At 45.5% G+C, this 24,042-nt stretch overlaps 2 protein-coding genes across 6 annotated transcripts; one reads left to right on the top strand and one right to left on the bottom strand.

The window, feature by feature from the left end:
- Nucleotides 1-14: 14 nt before the first annotated feature.
- mprip (myosin phosphatase Rho interacting protein) lies at nucleotides 15-20,006 on the bottom strand. Of its 4 annotated transcripts, XM_061304871.1 has the most exons (25): nucleotides 18,994-20,006; nucleotides 16,301-16,378; nucleotides 15,994-16,059; nucleotides 13,472-13,623; nucleotides 13,320-13,404; nucleotides 13,074-13,248; nucleotides 12,428-12,854; nucleotides 11,518-11,644; nucleotides 10,976-11,056; nucleotides 9,336-9,392; nucleotides 9,176-9,244; nucleotides 8,984-9,073; nucleotides 8,791-8,900; nucleotides 8,117-8,681; nucleotides 7,868-8,005; nucleotides 4,255-6,813; nucleotides 2,991-3,138; nucleotides 2,801-2,918; nucleotides 2,513-2,672; nucleotides 2,334-2,444; nucleotides 2,175-2,261; nucleotides 1,915-2,083; nucleotides 1,752-1,837; nucleotides 1,400-1,454; nucleotides 15-897 (listed from the first exon to the last, which is right to left on the bottom strand). In XM_061304871.1, exons 1-24 carry the CDS (start codon nucleotides 19,114-19,116, stop codon nucleotides 1,422-1,424), a joined length of 5,814 nt encoding a protein of 1,937 aa, XP_061160855.1. In that variant the 5' UTR covers nucleotides 19,117-20,006; the 3' UTR covers nucleotides 15-897; nucleotides 1,400-1,421. The 4 variants fall into 4 exon arrangements, with proteins under 4 accessions (XP_061160855.1, XP_061160854.1, XP_061160856.1 ...); XM_061304870.1 differs by lacking the exon at nucleotides 1,400-1,454; XM_061304872.1 differs by lacking the exon at nucleotides 1,400-1,454 and having other exon boundaries at nucleotides 6,754-6,813.
- Nucleotides 20,007-20,590: 584 nt separating this feature from the next.
- Nucleotides 20,591-23,501, top strand: dhrs7cb (dehydrogenase/reductase (SDR family) member 7Cb). Of its 2 annotated transcripts, none has more exons than XM_061264793.1 (7): nucleotides 20,591-20,769; nucleotides 21,395-21,569; nucleotides 21,660-21,772; nucleotides 22,218-22,428; nucleotides 22,493-22,585; nucleotides 22,660-22,821; nucleotides 22,994-23,501. In XM_061264793.1, exons 2-7 carry the CDS (start codon nucleotides 21,416-21,418, stop codon nucleotides 23,200-23,202), a joined length of 942 nt encoding a protein of 313 aa, XP_061120777.1. In that variant the 5' UTR covers nucleotides 20,591-20,769; nucleotides 21,395-21,415; the 3' UTR covers nucleotides 23,203-23,501. The 2 variants fall into 2 exon arrangements, with proteins under 2 accessions (XP_061120777.1, XP_061120778.1); XM_061264794.1 differs by having other exon boundaries at nucleotides 20,597-20,738.
- Nucleotides 23,502-24,042: the final 541 nt, after the last annotated feature.

Genomic DNA, 24,042 nt, shown 5'->3' with positions numbered 1-24,042 from the left:
GCACAGAAGACACAAAGGGTGCAAAAATATTTATTGCTAATAAACCTGTAATCAGTTGGTGAATATGTGTCTATATTTACAAAATTAAGAGTACAGAGGAAGGGGAATGTGAAAGAAAAAATCCCAACCATTGAAATAAATACAGGCAAAACTACAAACACAACCAACTTCTAAACAGCTGGAGCAATGATTGCAGTGAGAGAGAGAGAAAAAAACCATATAAAACGTAATATATATAAATTAGTCAGAGAACCTCATCCATGTGCATTCAGCTGCAGTCTTTCCGTGGGGGATCAATCCATGGCAGAGAGCATCTCTGCCGTTACTTAGAAGCCATGCGATGGAGCAACATGATATACTTCCCTTCCCACTTCCATCTTTGCTGGAATGCCGACAGAGCGACCGGAACGGCAGAACCGTTCATTCCTACGTATTATGCATGTATTAGTGGCCGGGAATGCTGGGTCGTTCGGACGTCACATTCTTGGCTCGCAACAGTCTAAGAGTTAAAACAGTAGCTTACACAGTCATAGTTTTAGTGTACGCGTGCATGCGTGGCAGATGCTCCATTAAAAACGATATTTACAGTCAAACAATGAAAGGGCGGGGGGGCGGACAAATACAAAAAAAAAATGTCACAGTTAACTGAAGTGCACGGAATGCAAATTCTAAACATGAAATCCAAACTTCATACCATGTGTCCTTTAATAATACATGTTTGTTTTGTGACCAGTGTGTGTCGTGTTACCAAATACGCCATTACAGAGCTAAAATAGTTGAAGCATGCAGCAAGGTAGGGTGGGCGGGGGTTGGGGGATGTCACATTCAGAACTCCTTAGTGTCCTTATTTTCAAATAGGTGGAGTCTTTGCTCAGGTGTCAGTCCTTCCTTTAGACTCTGTTGGGATTCAAAGGACAGCAGATGTTACAATTTCAACAAGTCTTCCAAAAAAACGTTGCCAGTTAAGACTAGAAATTGGAGGATGCAAAATCTCGACAAATTGGACCAAAATCCGATGCAAATTCAAAGCACCCATCATCTTCCTTCACAGACTTGGTCCAGTCTCTTGTCTTGAGGAAGCGGTTGAAGCCCGTCCTCCAACTTACCAAAGCCACAAAGTTGTAACTCGTAAAACCTTGCTTGTTTTACTAGTTTGCTCCCAATGTGGGGAATAAACAAAACCAGAAATGGACTAGACCAGTTAGTTTAGGGTTCACAGTGGCACTGCAAGCAAGTCATTCACAAAATGCACATCACGCAAAAGGTTTCGAATCACACATTCAGTGTCCTTCACCCCCATGCATATGGACAGTGCAGCGGAATGTGCAGGGGTGACTCCGATCTGTTTGGTGCTTTAAAGGTGGACGACGAGAGGATTTACGAAAAGCGCACGTCGTACCTAAAGGACGTCCTCAGCAACGCTAATTGTCCCAGGGCATGTCGCGATTCACAGACTGGGGACAAAAACAGACCGGTAAGTGTGCATTAGTCTGCTCTGGAGTCAACTGAGCACCACACATTTTTTTTTTCCATGGAGTCACACAAGAGCAGGCCGGGTGGGCTGGCCATGCTGCAAGCGGCCACTCCGGCCAGTAGATGGCAGTAGAACACTGGCAGCTCACGCACTGTCAATTGTTTTTGGGCAATTTACTGTTGGACAATGGGTGGTGGGTGGTGGGTGGGCGAGGCACTTTTCTAAGATCAACAACGACGGGATGAGGAACTGACTTCACTATGACCAGGAAACCCACCTTTGACCTCATGGTGCGTTCGGAACGTTTGGCCGCGACAGCTGCCATCTTGAGAATGTCAGGATTGCTTTTGGATTTCATGATGTCTGCGAGGGAAAATGACCAAAAATGAAAACCTCCACTTTTTCTAGCCACTTAAATGTCACAACATGAAGACAGCTACCGTATCCTCCTCCTCCTCGGTCCACTTCCTCCAGCGATGGTTCACCGAGCGCCTCGTGAGCCAGCTGCAGCTGGTCTCGGAGCCGGCCCAGATCCCGCTCGGCTTTGGCCTTGACGATGCTCAGCTCGGTGTAGATGTCTTTGTACTTATCCGTCGCATATTTCTTGTCCTGAAATGACACCGTTTGGCATTTCAAGCGGCTGCATTTTTTTTTTTTTTAAGGGACACACCCACACACCCACGTGCGAGTAAAGACGTACTCTTTGTGCAGCCTGGAGTTCATCTTTCAAAGAGTTGATTTCCTGCTTTAAGTATTGGACCTCCGATTCCTTCACCCTTAGCATTACCTGGAAAACAAGCAGATGATCAAATCAAAAGCTTCTGGAATGACATTCGTATCAAAGTCATCAGAAGCGTACTTCTAACTCGTAGAGCTCTTTCCCCTGTATTGCGTTTGCGTCTCCCGCTCCATCCTCACAAGTCATCGAACGCATCTTGGTGATCTCCGCAGCCAGACGATTGTTCAATTCCTGAAAGCGCCGCACGGAAGCAGCTTAGACGGCGGGACGGCCACCTGAGAGTTGTCTTTTATCACTACCTGGTTGTGAGCATTGAGCTCCTGATTCTCTCGCTGACATTGCCTGAGGGCTTGCCTCTCGGCCTCCAGCGCCTGGGCCAGGTGGGCGTTTTCCAGGCACTTCTGGGAATACTGCTCTGACAGCACCTCGATTTCTCGCTGAAAGGAGCACAGTTCCTCTCTGGAACCACGGTGAGAGAGAGAGAGAGAGAGCAAAGCCATTATACCCCACAGCCAAACTTCTCATGGGCAGTGAAATCCTCAGTTAGGCTATTGAATTTGACGCCCCATATTGCAAAGCTCTCATACTCATGCTGTCTGCGGATCTCATCCATGTCAGCGTTCTCCACGTTGCTGTTGGCCTTCCGAGCCTTGTCCAGCTCTTTCTCCAGCTCGTTCCGGTGGGCATTTTTCATCGCTTCGATTGCTACCGTCAACACAAGAGTCTCATCTCACCACAGGGTTCGGTAAGGACAGCTTCCCCATGTTCATGTCTCACCAGAAATGGTGGCGGCGGTTTCCTCCGCCAACAGTCTTTCTTTTTCCTCCTGCAGGTTCTCTAGCTCTCTTTGGTGTTTCTTGTGAAGTTCATCGATCACCTTCTGATGAGATTCTTCCATTGCAGCAAAGCCCCTCTCACAAGTTGCCTGGGACAGGGAGAGGAAGTGAGTGAGTGGATGGATGGCTCAGATCCAAAAAGACCAACAGGCTCTCTGGCCCTTAGGGGCCGAGCAGGAAAACAGGGACCTCAACGGATGGCCCGTTTATTAGTTCCGGCAAAGAACTGGCAAGCTACTGCGTGTTAGCCAGGAGCAAGTTGAGCCTGTGTTAAGAGGAATGGCAGGATACACAATGAAGGCACAATGAAGAAATGCGGAGACATGAAAGACTGTCTGTCATTTGTCATCAACAAGCATCTCATTTTGCTTACGAGCCAGCATTATTATTATTATTTTTCTTTTTTATTGGGCCCACAGCGCATTGACAAACTGCCAAGCGCTGCACAGCAAGCAGTCGGTCACGGTGCAAGTTTCGACAAGCCCAAGCAAACACACGTCGTGCTTCCGTTGCTCTATTCACTGAGGCTAATCTGCGAGCTCAATCCATGGCTGCACATCAGACCACGTCCGTGCCTCCATCCACGGCGGCCCAGTCTGTTTTTACAATAAAATCTCCCGAGAGCTAAGCTCCGGGAACCTACTGTGAGAAGCTGAAAATCCTCCCCGATAGCAAACGTAAACTTCCTGCTCTGACATCATAGGCTTTATTTAGAAGCATGCCAGACGCTCGACGGTGGAAGTCAATACGTTCTCGGTCGTGACGTGGGCATGAACTCGCTTAAGCGCTTAAGTTAGAAGTGGACTTCAACCCAAACAAAAAGGATAAATATAAAATGTACCGAGTTTATTCAATGGTTGGGATTTATTGGACCCAAATGCCTAAAGACTCAAGTATCTTATCAGTTGCCATACAAAATTTGGAATTGGACCAAAAAAAGTTCTGAAATGATAATAATAATAACTACCAAGAAAATGGGAAAAGCATCCGTTTCATTCCATGTTGAAGAATCAGTTTATGGGTTAAAAAAAATGGCCCCAATGACAGAATAAGCTCAATGGATGTTATAGTTCATGCAACACAGAAGGAAACCGGTTAGAAGAAGGAGCAAGTGTAGGATGCACAGGGGGAATGGATCTGGGAATGCCACAGAGGAACACAAGGCATCACAGATGGCAAACGGTAAGGACAAGGAACGCTTCCACCTTTAGATTTGCCAGGTCTTTCTCGTATTTCAGCCGTAGAGTGGTTATCTCGCCCTGTTCTCGGCGACGTCTCATCTCCTGGGTCATAACTGAAACTTGCGTCAGCAGCTCCTGGATGCACGCTTTCAGATGGGCCGTCCGCTCGTGCAACTGACCCTCCTGGGCTGTAGATGCCTGGTTTGGGTTTGAAGGAGCAATCATGCTCCTCAGCTCCTCTATCTCCTGGTTAAACCTCGCGATGAGGTTCATCCGTTCCATCTCGTGCTTCTCCTTGAGGTCCTCCATGGAGTTGGTCAGTGAATCAATCTCTCTGGCATTCTCCTCTGAGCGGAAGCAAAGAGTTTCACTGGCTTCAGCTAATTCTTTCTTCAGTCTGTCAGCTTCCTGCTGGTAGCTGTCTTTGACCTCCCACAGCTCCTTTTCATGTCTGGCTATCATGTCACAGGTTTGCTCAGCGGGCTCCTCTTTTATGCGGGTAGACGTTTCTGCCTCGGATGTCTTCTTCACAGACGCGTCACACGACCGATGATGAAGATCCGCCAGTTGGGCCTGCAGGTCTTCAACAACCTTTCTCAATCCCGGGCAGTTTGGACACTCGTGAAGGTCAACTTTGGTGGGCTTTGTCATCATCTCTTTTTCATGCTGCACCCGCAGCCTAATAATCACATACGACATACAAGCGTCTCGAAGTGCATCAAGCAGATACTCGGAAGACCGCTTCGGCTTTGGACCGAACGTAAGGCTAGCTAGCGCGCAAGACGCAAAGTCGTCGTCGTCATCTTGGGCCGACTGAACCCTCAATGCAATTTTTGTCAAGCTGATGGCCTTTGCCTTCAAGGTGTCGGTTAATTGCCCAAGAATAACGCTGTTGGTTTCCTCATCGAGCCAGTTATACATCCAAAAGAAGTCGGACTCGGCCATTCTGCCGCTTTCAGCTTCCGCATCAATCTGACTTGTCAAACGCTTTAAGGACTTACGAGCAATCTCTTGCGCCAAAGCCATTTGACAGTCAAGGCCAGTTTCTTCTTGTCGGATCTCAGTGGTACTCAGAATCTGGCTCAGGAATTCGGCCTCTAAAATCAAGCCCATGTCTTTCTGTCTGAGGCAAAAAAGGTCTTCTTTTGGACAACTAAGGTGTTGCTTGACACATAAAGTGCTTCTTAAGTCATTCAGCATTTTCTCCACGTCAACTTTGATGGTCGATAACATGTCTACAACCTGATTGGCTGCCTCTGACCTCTTCTCCAGCTCATCTGCTACTTGCTTTAAACTACCTCCATTAACATGCTCTGCTCCTTCCTGAACACAGGCAACATCTAAAGACGTTTCACCTCCACTTTCTAACTTCACTCGCAGCGCGGCTATTTGATTTTCGGCCTCTCTAAGCTTCTCTCGATGGACCTCCTCTGATTTCTGCTGCAATGCCATTAATTCACGGTTCCTGGACTCGAGTTCAATACAGTGTTGTTGTGTGCTATGGAGGGCTTTCTCAGTGTCAAATAACTTTGCCTGTGAGGCTTCAAGTAGGTCTGTCAGCTGCTCCTGCTCCAGGTGCGGTGGCTCCTCCACATAATCTGCCTGGAATCCCAGACCTTTCAACGTGGCTTCTCTCAACTGCAGTTTTTTCTCCGTGTCCCTTAGGGTGTTGCCAAGCTGCTCTACGGTAAGCAGAGCTTCGCGGAGCCTCCGTGACTTCTCATCCAGCTCTCTCTCAAAATACTCTCTGTCGATGGCATTAGCCTGGCTTTGGGCCAGGTCAGCCTTGAGTCCTTTCATCTCTTCCATAACGAGATGCTGTTGGACGCACTGACGGCTGATAAGCTCGGCTTTCAGTCTGTCTATTTCTCGGTCTGCCTCGGTCAGTTGGTTCATGATTTCTTGGCATCTCTGTTTCAAGGCGCAGTTTTCACTCATTAACATTTCCATCTTCTGCTCAAGAATTCCAATGGTCTGCTCTTTGCTCTCTGAATGCTTATCCATTCTCGAGAGGGGACCGAAAGGGCTTTGCTTCTGAACCTTCAAGCCCACCAAACCCTCCATGTTTAAAAGACGGGACTCGTATTCCCGAACGCTTTCTCCGGCTCGGGCCAGAGTCTTTCGAATCATCTCACTCTCTATCTCCTGTTGACATTTCCAGGTCTCCAACACCTTCAGAAATGGTTGTTTCTCTGACGTTTCTTGATTACACGTGTGGCATCTTAAGAGCTTTGTCAGTTCCTGTACAGTCAGATATTTGCCAGCTGTCAAGTCATTGACTTCTTGAACTGCTTCCGCACTGTCCAGGAGTAAAAGGCTAAGTGTTTGCTGGACAGGGTCAGGCGTAGTGCCTTCCAGGGCGGCTGTCTTTGGGGGCTGGGAAAAATAAGGTTCTTTAAGAGGGTGGTGAGAAAGTGAAAGGCCAAGCTGTGCCTGCATATTGCGCTTTTTCAACTCTTGCTGCTTCAGGAGTTCTTTGGTCTCCTGGTACTTCTTGGTTAAACTTTGTGCTTGAGGACTAACCAGTTCTGGCCTCTTCATCTGGGGCGTCACATCAGCCTCCAGACCCAAAGGGTGTTCCAGCTTGGAAAAGGGGACCAAAGAGTTGGTTAACACACAGCAGGGGACACACAAAGATCTGATCATCATGATGTTCTCTCGTTTCGTTCTTATCATTACAATAATATCCAAAAATGTGTATCATTCAAAGCACAGAACAATTGTTGGTTGTAATTGTGCTAACTACAATTTCAGAGGAAAGATTGGATGCCAGCTGTTAGTTCCAATAGCATGCTTCTGAAAAAGTTCAAGGTTACTTCATGTGGTAAGTATTGTAATATTAGTTTTCTTGAGTTAAATGGATTACTTAAAGGATGAAAGGCATACCAAGACTTTTCAACACAGTATTCCGGTCCAAGCTCCTTAGACACCAAAGCAGTGCTTTGTGGGTTGACCTCAGCCAAGGTAAACCTACTGGTTTGCCCTACAACTTCCTAAAGTACATTCCACCACAGTGGCAGGAAACTGGAATTCAACCACGACCATGGAGAAATATCGAATAAACGGACTGAAGCCGCCTTGCTCTGGCAACACTCATCCTTTCATACACACACAAGAATAGCAATCCCATATGCTGGCAATATTTGCAAATGAATTGATGTCGTTAATAGACAATGACAGCTTCATATTCATGCGCATGATCAGAAACAGCCAAGATGTTATTCATACACAATGACATCAGTTCATCGAATAGATTGGCAACGCCTTACGAAGCCCAGCGCAATCAAATCCTACCGAGTCACAATGTTTGTATGTAGTGTCAGAAAGTCTAAGGTGGTCATTTCCCATCTACGAACCGAGGAGCGCACGAGTTCAAATGGTTTGCTAGCCTACAGTGTGAAACAGAGAAGAGATTAACAAGTAGAAGCCAATGTAATCATTAGATATCAATGTTCTTAACATGCAATGAACTCATGCAAAGGCACACATTGGTCGCCCCTTTGGTTTATTCTTGCTCATTTTAATTTTTTTTACATATTAACACATGCAAAGGAGGTTATAAAATAGAGAATCAAATCTTATCATCCAACAATAAAATGGTGACTAAAAGTGGAAGGCACTGGTAAAATCGACTCACCGGAGATACGTAACCTGCTCGTGCGTCCTGCTCTCTGTCGAGAGCTGTTCTCAGCTGAAATTCAAGCTCCTGCTTGTGCTTGTTGGAGTCGAGCAGCTGCTGGTGACAGCCTTCCAATTGTGCTTTAAGTTCTTCCATCTGGAGAAGCACACAGGAAAACATTTGAAACGATGCATTTCCTTCACTATTTAAAACGGCTTGCGTTGCGTGCTGGCCCCCAAAAAAGAAGATGAGAAGAGGCCAACGTACCCCTTGCTTGTAATTCCCCAGCAGGTGTTGGAGCTCCACAGTCTCTCTGGCGGGACCTGTTGAAGGCAGAGCTACCCTTCGCTCTTCCCGGATGGGCGTCTTCTCCACCTCTCTCCAATGTTGCTCAATCACCTCCTCTACTTTCTGATGTCTCTCTAGAAATGGATGACCTGACGAATCGGGCAATTTGTCCGCACTTTGAACGTCCGCTCTCCAGCTTTCTTTGAGCGCCGAGGGCTCCGTGGACGAGCTGGTGCTGGCAGCCTCGTACCTCTTTCGCCTTTCCTCCCTTCGCCGACTACGCTCCAGCTCTCCTAGATCTGCCCGAAGGCTCTCGGCCTCCTGCGCCCGTTGCTGTGCAAGTGCTTGGGCGATCGGCCTGAACTCAGCCCAATCAAAAGTCTTGGATCGGCCCCCTCGCCTACGCTCACGTGCTCGGCTTTTTACGACGGCCGGAGTGGATTCTCTTTCTACAGATGAGGTTTCGGATGAGGGAGAGTCCTGGGTCACGTCTGGCCTCACTAGCCCCTCCAGAGGAGAAAAAGAACCATGATCATCCGTTGAGCTGGAGAACAGTGAAAAGATGATGAGACCAGAATGTCATTTAGAATAAAACTCCCCGTTCGAATGATTTCTCCAAAATTGAGAAACGGCACCGATGGGATTTCACTCACCTTGCTACGTCAGGAGCATTAGATGGTCTGACATTCTTCATAACCGCCTGGATCCAATTTCTCCGTATACCAGCTGTCATGGCCGACAGTGTGTAAACTCCTTCCTGAGTCTAAACATTTAAAAACACGTCATTAAAAATGCCATTCTGGGCATGAATAAAGATGGAATTGTCATATAGACAACACATCTTACTTGTATTTGGAAACCGTAATTCCGTTGAGCCTGGTATTCAGTGACATTGTAGCATGTCGACAGATCAATCTCACCATCCAGGTCAGAAGCCTGAAGCATCAATGTATATATATATATATTAAAAAAAAAAAAAAAAAAAAAACGGAACCATAAATTCAATAAGCATGAGGAAAAAGCGGAAGGAACCGTCACCTCTTCTGCAATGGAATCCTTATAATATCGCAGGCTGTGATCTGTCAGAACAAACCAGGATTTCTTCCACTACAGCAGATGCAAGAAAAAGATGGCGGTTGAGCCTTGATGCTGAAAAGGCCTTGTCGAAAAGGTGCATGAAAATATGAGCGTCAACTACCTGTCCTTGCTCATCCAGCTTCACCATCCATCCTTTCTTGAAGTTCAGTAGATCCGGCTAGAATTGAAGAAAACAAAAAACGGCAAAGTCAATTTATATAGACGTGAACACATTTTTATTTAACAAATACTCACAAACAACCCAATTTTAAATGTGCACTTCCTATTTAAAATATGGAAATAAATACATAAAAAAAACAGCACAAGTAAGCCACATGCTTAGTCAAATCACACTCAAGTAGGGGGAGAAGTTGACACGACCAACAGTTTGGACAATTTCCAGAATAAGGCTGGTCTGAAAGTGGACCACTGGTCAGGTACAACTTCCACCTCGTCAGATTTTGCTCGGTGACAATCCAGCTGGGGATGCAGAATCCAACGCTCGATGGACTTTTATTAAAAAGATGTGACTGGTGACCACAGAAAGCAGATGCGGTGAACACAACACAGACACACGTCCAATTTGAAAAAGGAGGAGAAGGGTGACAAATCTGCTCAACAGAAGACTATCATGCACCTTTGTTTGCTTTTTCAGTTGACCCGTGTTTCATTTGGAACTCCTTTTAAAATGTCAATTTTAGCAAAGTATGTGCTGCCTTTAACGCTGTGTTCCGCTGAGCATAAAATAAGTGATACCTGTCTCACACACACACACACGCACACACACACAGAAGGGCACAATGCAGGCAAAATCTGCAACAGAAGAATTAGAATGAGCATGTAACCTGAAGAGAGGAGAGGTGGAGGCTTGGCAATACCATCACACCAGAGCAACACTAGTCTTGAGGAGAAATGCAATAAACTATAAAGATAGAAATAATAAAACCATCAGGTCATCCCAAGGAAAAAATGTCAACAAATGCTTACGAGTTACCGTGTTGTGTCGCAAAGCTTTCATTTCCACCAAAAGTCAGCGAAGCAAAATGGGCTGAAAAAGCTTGGATCTATTCTGAACAGCCAGTAAATCATTTGAACCCTGGATCCTTTCCAGCAGAACAGAAGCGGCCTTGTCTCGAGACACAAGCACACTGGGTTCCACAATTAATTGGCACATTTCACTTGGAGGTAATCACATGATGAGTTTCCATCAAAGCTTACTATTTACTCCACTGGCCTATCCAAGCACTCACTCTTCTCTGTTTCTCCCTCTCTCTCTCTATATATATATTTTGAATATGGCTAGCATGTCCCTAGCGCTTTCTATTTGCCTTTTATGCTGAACGTACGTGTCGAGATTGATTTCATGTGTGCAATCAGTACCAGCTTATTTTGGCACAACTTGTGAACTCAACAATGTGTGCTTTAAATAGAAGAAAAAAACAAATACTGCACTTCAACAGGAATATGCCAACAATGTGCCAACACGCCCATTTGGGCAGCACACCAATGCTAGAAGCTGGTGACATTGAGGTGGCAGTGCAGACATCAGCATCATAAGAATAAGAATAAGAATTCATTGTCAAGTGTGAGAGGCTACCTTCTCAGCACAGCATATCTCATACCCTGAGTGGAGTTTCCTAAATACCTCAAGAAAAGTTCAGCACAAATCACAATGGCACATGATTTGATCACATGATATGTATTCATCATCATGTATGTAAAGATGAGGAAAAATGCATTTTAGGAAGCCATAACACTCACTGTCATGACTGAATCGGTAGTCCGTCGGTCAAGGGACTTGGCTCTCCTCAGTGGCGGCAGCGCCGAGGCGAAATCCAGACCCTGAGGACCACACGTACAGACGTGACCAAACGACATTCATTGTTCTAAAATGCATTTGCTTGAGCTGTAACTTTAAGTCTAATATATGAACGTATGTGCAAGCGCTCCCAGCATCTTTGTCACAATTAGGTGCATGAAGGGAAAGAAACCATCTGGCAGAACAAGCGACATCTATTCAACAGTATCAAAAACAGTCACCGTCATAGCATGGGGGTGGGGAGTGGAGGGGGGGGCATGGTGGGAAAAGGAAGCACAATCCCCAGGGGAATCCCACCACAGAATGGAAACTGGAAATGAATACAGCACAGGCGGCTGATCTTTGAACCGCAAACAAAAAAGACAGGACAGTATGAAGAAAAGATGGCGGGGGGAGGCAAGTCAAGGAAAAACATACAAAGATGAACTGAAAAAAAGAAAAAATCATGACTTCTCCTAGCTCAAACAAGCATCAAGTAAAATACCTCTCTGTGGAAACGTCTGTGCTCACTGCGGCCTTGTCTGGCCCCACTCCTGCCCGACTCGTCCACCTCCATTTTCTCTGGATTCTCAAGCTCCAGGGCCTCCAGCTTCTCAATAACACCACATCGACTGCCAAGCGACATTTACATGTCAAAGAGGTCAAGGAAAAATAGCAACAAATGCTTGGCATCATTGACAGACCTAACCCCAACTCTTTTGGGTGAGTTGTGTTCATTTTCCTAATTTTGTGCACGCAAGTTGGAAAAACGATACGGTTTGGGTCGATTAAGCTTGGTTGACAGCCACCCCACAAATGCTGGGTCGGACAAGAATTCAATTGTTGCTATGACGCCAGGGCCCATTCCGTGCAAGTTGTAAATTATACATTGAAACTACGGCGATAGCTAAAACGTAGTCTTAAAATACGGGCATATCGATGGAAGCAATCTTCACGTCTAAGACGAGATTCCGAGAAGATGAAGGCATCTAACCACGAGTTCATAACAATTGGGAGGAAGTGGCAAAACAAGGGCTTGTTTTGCTCATTTGTTTTAGGATATGAACGCCTCTGTTAGAAAGTCGTCAGGAAATGAGCAATGCGACTTTGGGGCTGAGCTCGCCAGGCGAGGGCAACGATTAAATTGAGCAGGAAGCTGACTCTGGGAGGAAAATGATGACTTCCCCGACCCCCCGCTCAGTTTGTTTAAAAAGCTGCTGTCTGTGGGTGTGCGACTCTGAACCTCTCCACTAGCAGATTACCCAACGGAAAGCACACTTTGTAGATTTATATTCCACGCTTACAGTAAATGACCACGTAAGTGTCGAAGAATGACGATGACGGGGGACATTGAGCTTGTTCCAAAACGTTCATGTTGGTCCAAAAACTAAAGACAGCGACTTTCCGACACTGACCTCCTCTCCGGGCTGACAACAGCCTCCCTTTCAGGGCTCCTAAAGCGGCTCCTCTTCTCCGCCTTCCTGGCTTCGGCTTCCAGCCTCCGGGATCGAGGCGTGTCGTGGTGGCTGTACGAGTGGTTCCCTCTCTGGCTGGCTGGGTGACTCTCGGTGCTGGTGACGGTGCTGCCGCTGGCGTCCGAGTCCAGGGAGCTTACCGAACCGCTGATGTGGGAGCCGTTGGACAGCAGCGAGCTGCCGGACGGGAAAGGGTCACTGGGAGCGGGGGAAAGACAGCGGGGTACACCGCCCAGGCTGGAACAGGAGCCGCTAGGGGAAAGGAGGCCACCGGGTGGCTGCGGCACACAACCGTGCTGGCCCTGATCCACTTCGTCGCCATTCACCGAGCCTGCATCCGAGCCCTGTCTGCCAGACGTACATTCGCCTGCAAAACAGTCACATCGAAATCTCGTCAGCGGTAAAACACTGGAACTCATTTGATCACGACTGAAGATGACAGAAGGTTGTGTGTTGATGATGACCTTTCTTCCATAGTTCAGGTCCATATTTACAAAACAGAGTGTTCTGTTTGCAAAAAAACACTCACTCCGCCCGGGGTTGGTACTCGAGAAAACATGGACATTTGAAAAGATATTATGTTTGCCTGTTGGGTGACGTGGTGGAGAGCCTAAGGGCAGCTCAGCAGGGGCCCATACTGTCGCCCCTTCAGCCTCTCTTTGGTTGAGCTCTTCCTGCCAAATGATGGAACTGGAGTCTGGGACTTTCTCAGCCTCTGGGATACCGGAGCCGGTCACCGCTACCTTGGCTGGCCCTGGCTCCTGTGTCCGAGCGAGACGTGTTTATTAGGAAAATGTTCCATCAGTCGGAAAGCATGAGAAGGCAGGCCTACCTGGGAGGTTGCCGGCTCCACCTTACGTTTCTTCTTCTGGTTCTGCTTATTGGTGCGGGGATACACAACCAGTTGTTCAGACCACCTGAACGGAGGTTGACAAGTGCCATTTTCAACGTCATCCCCTCAACATAGGTACAATAACAACATACCCATTAATGATCTCTTTATTCTCTCCTCGGATGAAGTACTCCTGCTCTGGCGTGATGATGCACAAGGAGTTCTTCTGGCCCGTCTTGGGTTCCGCGTCGATGACATCCACGCATAGGTTCATGTTCACCGTGCCCTGGGGGAGCGTGCTTGGCTAAAGGGAACGAGCAAACGGCGGCCGTTTAGCAAGCCAGAAAGAATGACAACTACGTGAACGTAGCGTTCGTTGCCCCCGCCAAATCAAAGAAGAAACATGAACAAATATGGAAGTTGAAACAAGAACTAGCCAAGAAGATAATCGGAAACACAAACTACACATGCAAACGCTCGTGGTAAATCGCGTTTGTGGCTCTTATCAACAGTGTACCATGGCAACCGCACAATTCCTTTCAGCACATAGGGAGGGGAAAAAAAAAACAGAGATGGGATGCCAAAATAAAGCTGCTTTGTGAGTGTGATCATCAGCCCAGTTGAGTCTGAAGTCTCGAATGCTTGCCAACAAAGATACGGAAAGGCAACCGGTGAATTGTTTTGACACATCGATGTTCTGTGGAACACCGTAATAGCAATAACCGTACGATTTCTTACGATAAACAACCTTTCTGTAAGTCTGCACTAAAGCCGACGGCTCTGTTATCAGGCTTTGTTGGCTTACGGCTGCTCCAGATGTAAAACAGGTGCTGGGTGGCTTTTCAGCTCCAAATAAGGCCACTGAACACAGATCAAGCTTTATTAAGATCTGCCTCAACCCCCCTGGGGGCTGCCAAATAAGGCAATTACGCTATGGAAGAATTTCCTCCACTTGAAAGGAACAGTCAAGCCTGAACATAAGTAGCGGTAGCTGTCAAGTCCACGCAACCCTTCAGCGTGCTTGGTAGAACTAAATCGACACGGACAGTGAGGTCAATATTGGATCTGCATAGTGTGCGCTGGCTGGCTGGCTGGCTGGCTGACCTTTTGGGCTTAGTTCCCACCCCTTTCACAAACGTGCAAGTGGCTGTAATGTGACTTATTGCTTCTCACTAGATACGTACGAAAATTAAATCCACATTTTTTAAGTGACCATATCGTCTTTAAATGAGCTAAACCGAAATGGAGAGTAAATCAATAAATTCTTCCGAGATCATTACATATTCGAAAAGCAACAACTTCATATTTGAGTACGCACGTTACAGCTTACTTGCAAGTTGACGTCGTGCGCTGGCTGAATGCCTGTCATTGGGCGAAAACAAACTTATCAAAATAAAAGAAGGGAGATGATCAAAATAGTCGAATAGAATGTTTTTTTAAAAAATATTTTTACGGCTAGGGACGGAAACAGATACGGGAGGAAAAGGTCACCTTCTCCCTCGGCACGTTCTTTCTCATACTTGTTTCCGTTCAAGGGTGGTCTGACTCAGCTTTTCTTTTCAGACTAAAATGTGTATCAATTGAATTGGATGTGTTCGAAAATGCACATTTGTGTTGCATGCTGAGCTGCTTGCTGCGGCAGGCCATGTGTGGAATGTCTGGGTCGGAGGCATATCCAAGGTTTTCTTCTGCGGTGGGGCTCGAACTCCCTTCTTCGTGCTCACGCCGGTTACCAAATAAGGGCAATGGGAGAGGAATGCCGCTTTCCACGGGAGAGCATCTTCCCTTCCTTCCATCCACTTTTTAAAGAGGTCAGTGCTTCACTTCACATCCTGCTATCTACTGGGTGGAAAACAAAAGGTGATGATGTCATCAACTCCCCGGACTTCATGTGCAAGACGATACAGATGTTGAAAAGGAAATAAGGCTGGCTATGTGAAGAAAACACCCAGTGAAAGTCAAATCCTACATGACATCAAACCCCCAAAAAAACATGTTGAAGGATGATTCAATATCAGAAGACATGAAGAAAGGCTTGCAGCGGAGAAGAGAAAAGCAATTTCCAGCCTGTAATCTTTGGCCAGAGTCATTGCGCAAACACCGATGAACCCGATGACAAAGGGACCGTTAAACATGGCCTTATATTATATGCATGCGCTCTGTGGATTGGGAGAGTTCCTATCTTCCAGGTCCAGAACACTAAGCGGCCCATTCTCCCGACCCACTTTTCCTGCCTTTTGGAAGAGATGAAAAGGCCGGAGGACAATGAGGCGGCCAGTTTTGGAATCATTGTTACAATGAGAGGAAAAGACAATTGCACAGCAGCCTGGGTGTCACTGGAAACACAGTGGAAACACAAATGGGACTTAATAAGATGCCATGTGGTCCTTTGCCCTGCTCTGACTATTAACAAGGTGGGCCTTCATTTTAAACACAGACACCCTCCTAAAGTAACACTTGACAAGGGTTTAGGATTAGAAGGAGAAAGTCCAGATATTTACAATTCCTATATTTGACCTGAACTGTGAACTCCCATTGTTTACACTAAAGCCTAAGCAGCCAGTAAGCGGCGGCGGCGGCAGCGGCGGCGGCGAGTAACCCATTTCAAGATGACTCTTTCCCAATCTACCATAACAAACCTGTGAAGCATGTTTATCCGTGTTTTAGTACTCACCGATTCGTCCAGGGCAAAGCGCAGACAACCGTGCTCGTACAAAACAAAAAATCTTCGTTGCCATTTCTGTCGGGCGAGGGGGGAAAAAAATGACAATATTAAAGAAATGTTGACGTACGTGCGTTAATGGTTAATAATATACAAATTGGACAACAAATGTTTCATGAGGGTGATCATCTGACTTGGAGTTAATTATAATGGTTGGGTTGGAGGTTTTTTGGTGATTTACCCTGTTGTCCGTAACATATACCATTTAATGAAGATTTGCTATCTCGTATGATCTAATCGAGTGCACGCACGTACTTACCCGTGAGCGTTGCATAGGATTGTCAAAGTCGGTCCCCTCAGGAGCCAAGCACAACCATCCGCCATAAATGGGCTTAGCCTGTAAAAGAGGGAGGGAGGGAGGGAGAAAAAGAGCCATTTAGGTAATAATTAAAACTCAAGCTAAGAGGGGGTTGGGACAGTGTGAATATAAGCAAAGTCTTTTTTGGGCTCCAGATGTTGCATCTGCCCTTGCATTGCAATTGAAAGCCACACAAACCAACCAGCAAGGCCTTTTAGTGCAATCAACTCTCTTTGATGAAATGTTCAGGAGCCACTTTCACCATGGTAAACGAGAGCCAGCCTGATGGCATCCTCAGAATAAACTCAATCTATTTTGCCATATGCTCATGATTCTACTTCTGGACTTATTTGACCGCAAACTTACTTCATCCGATAGTTCAAAAGATGGGAGAATTCCGGTAGGCCGAGCTCAATAAGCCTTGATATAACACTACCTGCTTCGTTGAAGGACCTATGCTGCACCTAGTCAAGTTCTGATAGTAGCTATTATGGATTGCATAATGGGCCTTATACAAGCGTCGCCCCCACACCCCTCCCGTCGGTTCGACAGCTCGGAGCAGGGACTACATATTAACCAAGCCATAGCTTGCTCATTTGATGACACACCACAGACCTGGGACATCCCAAAAATTCTCTTCAGTGATTACGTGTCCAACAGTCAGTGTAACACCCAAGGCAATTTACCATTAAGAAAAAAAACAAAAAGCTCTGCAGACAATCAACAGTATCGGGTTACATCGGTCTAAATCCAAAATCTCTGATGGAACAATTTTACCACTTTTTCTGTTATTGCAGAAGATGTATACAATTTTTCATTTCCCATATGGTGCAACACAGGTATGATAATGGAAAAGCAGGCACCTTCTCCTACACACTCACATGTCTAAGCTTGTTTATACGCAATCCACCAAGGGAGCGTGTGAGTATCCTGGAATAACAGATATGACATGAAACAATAGCAGAAATATTGACAAAAAAATGTCCTCTTGTAAAAAGAGAAAACTCGGCTATACCGCGATTTTTTTTGTTTTATCGTTTTTTTCCCCAGTAGAGACTAGTCTGAATTGAATGTGCCTTTGGTGTAGTAACCCTTGATTACATAACATGCTGGAGAGCACTAAGCTCTCCTGGATGTAGTAGTTAAAGCATCATTCAGAGTACGTAAGGTAACCAAGGTCCACTAATCTGCAGTTCACATGGAGCGAGCGAGCGAGCGAGCGAGCGAGGGAGAAAAGATGCACTGTTGTGCCGTGTCGCATTGGGTTCAACATTGAGATGAGCGTTTTCATTCCATCTGCAGGCCTACTATCTATCCTGAGTTGCAAAGCAGCCTGGAAGACCTCTGCTTGCTTTTCCCAAAGCCAGACTTCCTTTCTCTCCGTGGGACTCCAACTCCCACTCATTCAATCCCCCCCCCATCCAGGCCATGTCAACTTTGGTCTCTCTCCATCACTGTCCAGCCTCCCTCCCATCCCCTCAGCGTGATTGATCCCACAAGCCCCGACCGACCAAACATGGGCTGCCAAGTGAAATGGGAGACACAAAGGTGGGGTTTGCGGCGCTATTATAATTCATTTGAAAATACTCAGACTGTAATGAAAGCACTTCTCCAGAGTCCACCCCCAACTGTCAACCTTTCTTCTAGCATTCTGGCAGATTGTTTAGATTGGACACATTTTGTGCTCATCTTATGACATGGCTTTTCCAGATGTGCTATCTGTTTCAAAGGAGATTTCTTACGCCCATGACATGGTTTCACCTCGACAGTAGTAGACGGCAGTAGTCTTTCAAAAACATGAAAAATAAAAGCTTCACCGAGACCAGGCCGTCTGTGCATCATGATGTGGGCACTTCTTTCCAACTACGCATGAACACGATCCAGAGCAGTCCCCGAGATTGACAAAAATGGATTAATATGCTTGATTCTTATTCCGAAAATGTTAATTGTAATACAGTGTTAAACTCGCTAGGCAACACGGAATATTAATGTCAAGAAAGCCTTTGTCTTGAGTTCAGCTTTAACCTTCCTTTCCAATCAGTCCTACGAGCATGATCTCAGACGGCGCCCGGCTTTGTGACAAGTCAAGACGTTTAAAAAGAGATTGGAGCAAGTGATTATCACGTTTCCTCTTGTACATTCGGACGAGGAGAGAAGAGGATGCTGACGTTGCTTTTTGGCACTTGAACCTTCTTCAAGGGCCCATCCTGTATGGCCCTCCTCATCTGGGATCAATTACAGGACACACCAAACTAATGATCAGAAAGTGAGAGAGCAACTCAAAAACCGCCCAACTCAAATCTTTGCTCGTCAGTCAACCAAGTCTTTCTTCATCTTACAATGGATCATCTTCAGCACGTGAAAACAAAACACTGTCACATCGATTAAGAGGAAAAAGAAATGAAATCACTCAGATGATTTGGCAAATCCGCCCTTGCACCGTAGATGACGACAGTGGACTCAGCTTGACGTCTGTTTCTGTAATCGAGACTATTAGACATGACCTCATTGTTAATAAACTGGCTCGTGAACATAAGCAATGCATTGACAAGGCTCAACAAGAGTTGTAATATGTAAACACTAATTGTCCACAAATATTATTCACAATAACAATTATTTTAAAGGTGCTACAATTTTAGAAAACAATCCCTTACCTGTGTCAGATCCTGATCCGTCAAAAGATGCAACTCCCGAGGTTTGAAGCAGTTCTGACATTTGCTTTTGTTGAAAAAGTTGGCCTGGAATTTCCTGCAGGAATTCTCCTTGGCGGTAGACATCGTCTTTCACCTTGTTGACGTCCTGTCCTGCCCGATGTTCTCTGGGTGCCTTTTAAGCAGCAGTGCGATTGTAATCCTGCTGCTCTTTACTTGTCTTTCTCTTCTACTCCAACTTTGAAAACGACCGGCCGCTTCCATACATTTTCCAAAAACAATGACCAAAACCGGCTTCTATTTATTCGAAGGGTTGTTTTTATACAATTCTCCGCCTGGTTGCCTTGATCCAATTCCTTTCCCCCCAGAAATAATTAGCTGCCATCAAGCCACCCTGCTCGTCACTCTCAATCGGTGATGAATGCGCTTCTCGGTCCACCACAAAGCGAGCGAGCGAGCCAGCGAACGAGAGGCTAATATCCTGTTAGCTCGCCAGTGTTTCTCCAAATCAATAACGCGATGGCCACAAAAACAAACTTAGCACACTTGTATGGCCATCAAACTTTGACGCGATTATGTCCAACGGGCGACATCTAACTTCCATGTGAAGAAGTGAGTTTAAAAAAAAAAAAAAAAAAAACGGGGGTGCGGTCAGACAGCAGGTTCTGATCCCAGTCGCAGGCGTTGGTCCATGCGAAGTTCACCCAGGCTATTAGCCAGCATGCTAGCTCGCAGATACGCTAATGCTAAAGAAATCCGGTCCCGGTCGGTGTCTTCACTAAGCCTGGAAAAAGAAATGTTCACAAACACCAAATGGCTCCAGGTGCCTCTTCTCCCCAAGATAAAACGTCTGCATGCAAAAAGAGCACAACCAAGTCAAACATTGGCCGTAAAAGAAATGTTTAACGATTGCTTCCACAACTAGCTTGGCTAGCTAGCTGCAGTAGGTTTATTTTCTTCTTTCCCAAACGGAGCGAGGGGGTCGATGAGGAGCGATTTGGCTCAACAGCCTGGAATGCTAGGAAGTCTCGCGAGATCTGCTCAATATCGCCGTCTAGCGAGAGAGGGCGGTATTGTCAGGGTGAAAAATAAAATAAAATAAAATAAAATAAAATAAAATAAAATAAAATAAAATAAAATAAAATAAAATAAAATAAAATAAAATAAAATAAAATAAAATAAAATAAAATAAAATAAAATAAAATAAAATAAAATAAAATAAAATAAAATAAAATAAAATAAAATATGGTGAGGTTGCTCCAGCATGGTGATGCCAGGAAGTGTTGGATGCTCAGGGCATTCTGAGCAGGTGTGCTGTCATGGAGAAGCCACAACTCTCTCCTGCAACCATTTCATTTGAGTTCCATTTGCTTGAATTACAGTGGGTGTAAGTACTGCATCAGACAGAGAAGTGTAACTACTTTGTACAATACATTATCCAGATAACATAACTAGATCTCTTGAAAGCTGGGACTCAATTCACGAGGGGAACTGTCGTCATGCTGGCAACACTGGAACATATTTCAGATAGCTACTGTGCACCATACAAGAGTATTCATGGCTGACTCCAGCCGTGGCTATTATAAGCAACGGGTTCAACTGGACACCAGTTGGTCAAAAAGTCAAGCAGGGCGGCGTGTATGGATGGTGGACGCACGAGGTGGTAGGAGAACGGCTGCTGTTACCTAACTAAAGCTGGAAAAAAGTGCAGCCAGTCCTGCTGAGGGATTAGCTCCTTCCGCTGTGCTGTGAGGGAACCAAGAATAACAAGGATTACAGGTGTGTGTGTGTGTGTGTTGTGTTTTTTGCAGTGCTTTGCAAGTTGTATAACCCATCAGGAGTTGATCCAATAATGTCTGAGTCCAAATATGAATGTCATCATCAATATTACATTAGTATGTGCATTAACAATGTAATAATGCTCATCATTTTGAGGTTGGGATATCAAATGACAGTATTTAGCAGGTGGTGGCACTAGGCAAGGAATTCTGTGGCAGGAGCTTGGACGGAATATATTTAGCTGTTCTCCTGAAACACACTTTAAATAGCGAGTGGACAAGCATTGCTTGTAAATGGCTCACGAGAAAAAAAGAAAGAGACGAGAATGAAAACGTTTTGTTGGAAATATAAGATTTAAAAAAAAAAGATAACATTTTATTCACCCTGGTGGGAAATTTGGTTATGTCTAACAAATATGTATCATTTTATCATATCAACTGACAGACAATTTGAGTCAGAAAAGAAACGAATGAAAGAAATATTTTCATATGTAGACATCATCTTCATGAATGGATGTTTGGGTGTGCCTCAGCTGTTATTCCATACAGGAAGTGGCAGCCCATTAGAGCTCGAAGGTGGATCAAAAGTCTTCTGTCTGCAGGTTGTTATTGTTTTCTTCCCACAGGGTCAACCTCCTCTCCACAACATGGTCTTCCCTTCAGTGATGGTGTTGCCCCTGCTGATCGTCACGGCGGCAGGGCTATACTACATCTACAATGAGCTCATGCAGTACATGGCCAAGTCTTTAGTGCGCAACAAAGTGGTGGTGATCACTGACGCTGTGTCCGGTGTAGGACACGGTAAATGATCTGCTTTTAAATTGAAACACTGTTATTTGTTTGAACCCATTTTTCAAGCGAGCGTTAAATATTGTCCTTGTTGTCTTTCAGAGTGTGCTCATCTCTTCCATAAGGGTGGAGCCAGGCTCATCCTGTGTGGAGCAAACTGGGATAAGCTGGAGTCTCTGTATGACTCTTTGACAAATGATGCTGACCCAAGTGAGGTGCAGAAAACACTCTTGATCATCAGATTCATTTGCAGATCGACTCCTTAGCTGATACAATAAAAAGCGTCAAATGTTGGACTTTGGGGGGATAAAGATATCGGCCCATGTGGGCTAAACAGATTGTTCTCCTCCCGTTTCCCCAATCACCACTTCCTACTCTGAACACGACAATGGCAGGACATCCTCTGTGACAGCAAGCTGTCCTCTAGATACAGTATCTTTTACACGGACTACAACAGATGCGAGCAAGCGACAATGTTCACAGACAATGCTCACAAAAAAAAAAAAAAAAAAAAAAAAAAAAAAAGCATCAAGGAATAAAATTAGCAGGGGACAAGTAGTCTAAGTCCTAATTAAAACTTTTATACGTGTGTATGAATTTTTGGCCACTAGAAGTATTGTTGGTAGCACACCCAACCGTCCAAAATGTGTCTCTTCACAGACCTTTGCCCCCAAACTGGTAATCCTGGACTTTAGCGACATGGAGAGCATGGAGGACGTGACGAGCGAGGTGGTGGATTGTTATGGATGCGTGGACGTGTTGATTTGTAACAGCAGCACGAAGCTCAAGGCTCCAGTGCAGAGTGTTTCCCTTGAACTGGATAGAAACATCATGGACATCAACTACTTTGGCCCGAGCACTTTGACAAAAGGTGGGCTGTTCCCAGGCTCTTCTCATTCCTCCTTCTTATCTCATTGCAATGAATAATGCCACAGGAATTCTTCCCACCATGATTCCAAGAAGATCAGGACAGATTATCTTGGTCAACAGCATCCAGGGCAGACTGGCTGTCCCATTCAGGAGTTCCTGTGAGTTCTAATAACCAAATCGACTGTTGCTATGTGACATTCGTATGATGTGTGCCTGTGTCTGCACCAATTAGATGCAGCTTCTAAGCATGCAGTGCAGGCCTTCTTTGACAGCCTTCGGGCTGAGGTGGAGGAGTACGGGATCACCGTGAGCACTATCAGTCACACTTTCATCGATGCCACTGCCCCGGCGTCTCCTGAAGAGCCTGCCTCCAAATCAAACAGCTTGGCTGCATGTGAGTACAAAAGCTGCTTGTTGACAGTGGCGGAGCTACAGGGGGAGCTGCGGGGGCAACGCTACCCCCCCAAATAATTGTCCTTTGGATATTTTTCAGAGACTTTTTTTCAGAGAGTTGATGGGCGTGCAAATTGTGGTCATTAATTCTTTCTCAATTCAATGTTTATTAGTCGTCGCCAGGCGGTTGAGCCACGGAATCCGTCCCTCAATCCTGGCCAATGAGATTATGCGAACGGTGAACCGGAAGAAGAAGGAAGTTGTGCTGGCTCATCCCATTCCTAGGGTGGCAGTTTACCTCCGATCTTTCCTCCCCTCTTTCCTCTTTGCTGTCCTGGGTGCTGGAGTGAAGGACTCGCTCTTGGCTGAGCAGATGCAATAGCAGAAGAAAAGGCCAGAAAGAAGCTTCAATTGTATTGTGGATAAGAAATAAGAAGTCCGATTAAAAATGAAAGCCAAGTAACCAACTTCAATGCATCATCCCACAAAATGAAGCTTAATTGGTCAAATGCTGACAGAGACTATTCTGCTACTTTTCCAAATGATCATTTTAAACTTGACATGACATGAACAGTTGCCATAATATTCAAATCACTCAAATAATAACACAAATGATATTGCGTATTAAAAATCTAAAGTTTGCTTATTGCATGTCATTAATAAAAGAGACATTTACCTTGACTTGGTCATTGATATTTTCTAAGAGGTACTTTTAACAAACCACAAGATGGCAGCAACACATCTCCCTATTGATGATGCTCTAGTGTTTGGTCAATTTCAGTCGTTGCTGCTATTATTGCATATTCATAGCAATGACGTGTTCTTTTTTAGAATGATTGTTTAGTCCTCGATTGTGTGTGATGTTTCCTTCAAGCTGTTTCCTCCCATCATACAGCTGGCAAGCGGGATGCTGTCCTTCCTCCTCCTGGTCGCTCGCTCGCTCGCTCGCTGGGTCACTGTCCTCCAGGGAGTTCAGCATCCAATTGTCTCCATGCCTCCGGACAGGAAGGTGTCTGTGATGTTCACATGAATAAATGCAGTTGGATGACATTTGCACGTGTCAAACAGGAAAGATTTCTAAAGAGCACTCAGCTGGACTCTCCAAATTGGCATTTTTATTTTCCTGCTCTGCCACATGTCACGCAAGAGAGAGAGAGCGAGAGAAAGATTTTGACAAGAACTTTTTTTTTTTTCTTCAAAGTGAGACAGAGAAAGCTCATGT

This window comes from Syngnathus typhle, linkage group LG18 (assembly GCF_033458585.1).
Source record: "Syngnathus typhle isolate RoL2023-S1 ecotype Sweden linkage group LG18, RoL_Styp_1.0, whole genome shotgun sequence".
NCBI lineage: Eukaryota > Metazoa > Chordata > Actinopteri > Syngnathiformes > Syngnathidae > Syngnathus > Syngnathus typhle.
The sequence above is the reverse complement of the archived record's forward strand: the minus strand, read 5'-3'. Positions and strand labels throughout refer to the sequence as shown.

Coding starts and splice junctions, on each gene's coding strand:
- mprip (XM_061304870.1), bottom strand. CDS start 19,116: ATGTCTACCGCCAAGGAGAATTCCTGCAGGAAATTCCAGGCCAACTTT. Junction 12,855..13,073: donor TCCACCACGTCACCCAACAG/GCAAACATAATA, acceptor ACTGTTTTGCAG/GCGAATGTACGTCTGGCAGA. Junction 8,682..8,790: donor AATGCTCCTGACGTAGCAAG/GTGAGTGAAATC, acceptor ACTGTTCTCCAG/CTCAACGGATGATCATGGTT.
- dhrs7cb (XM_061264793.1), top strand. CDS start 21,416: ATGGTCTTCCCTTCAGTGATGGTGTTGCCCCTGCTGATCGTCACGGCG. Junction 22,586..22,659: donor TGTCCCATTCAGGAGTTCCT/GTGAGTTCTAAT, acceptor TGCACCAATTAG/ATGCAGCTTCTAAGCATGCA. Junction 22,822..22,993: donor ATCAAACAGCTTGGCTGCAT/GTGAGTACAAAA, acceptor AATGTTTATTAG/TCGTCGCCAGGCGGTTGAGC.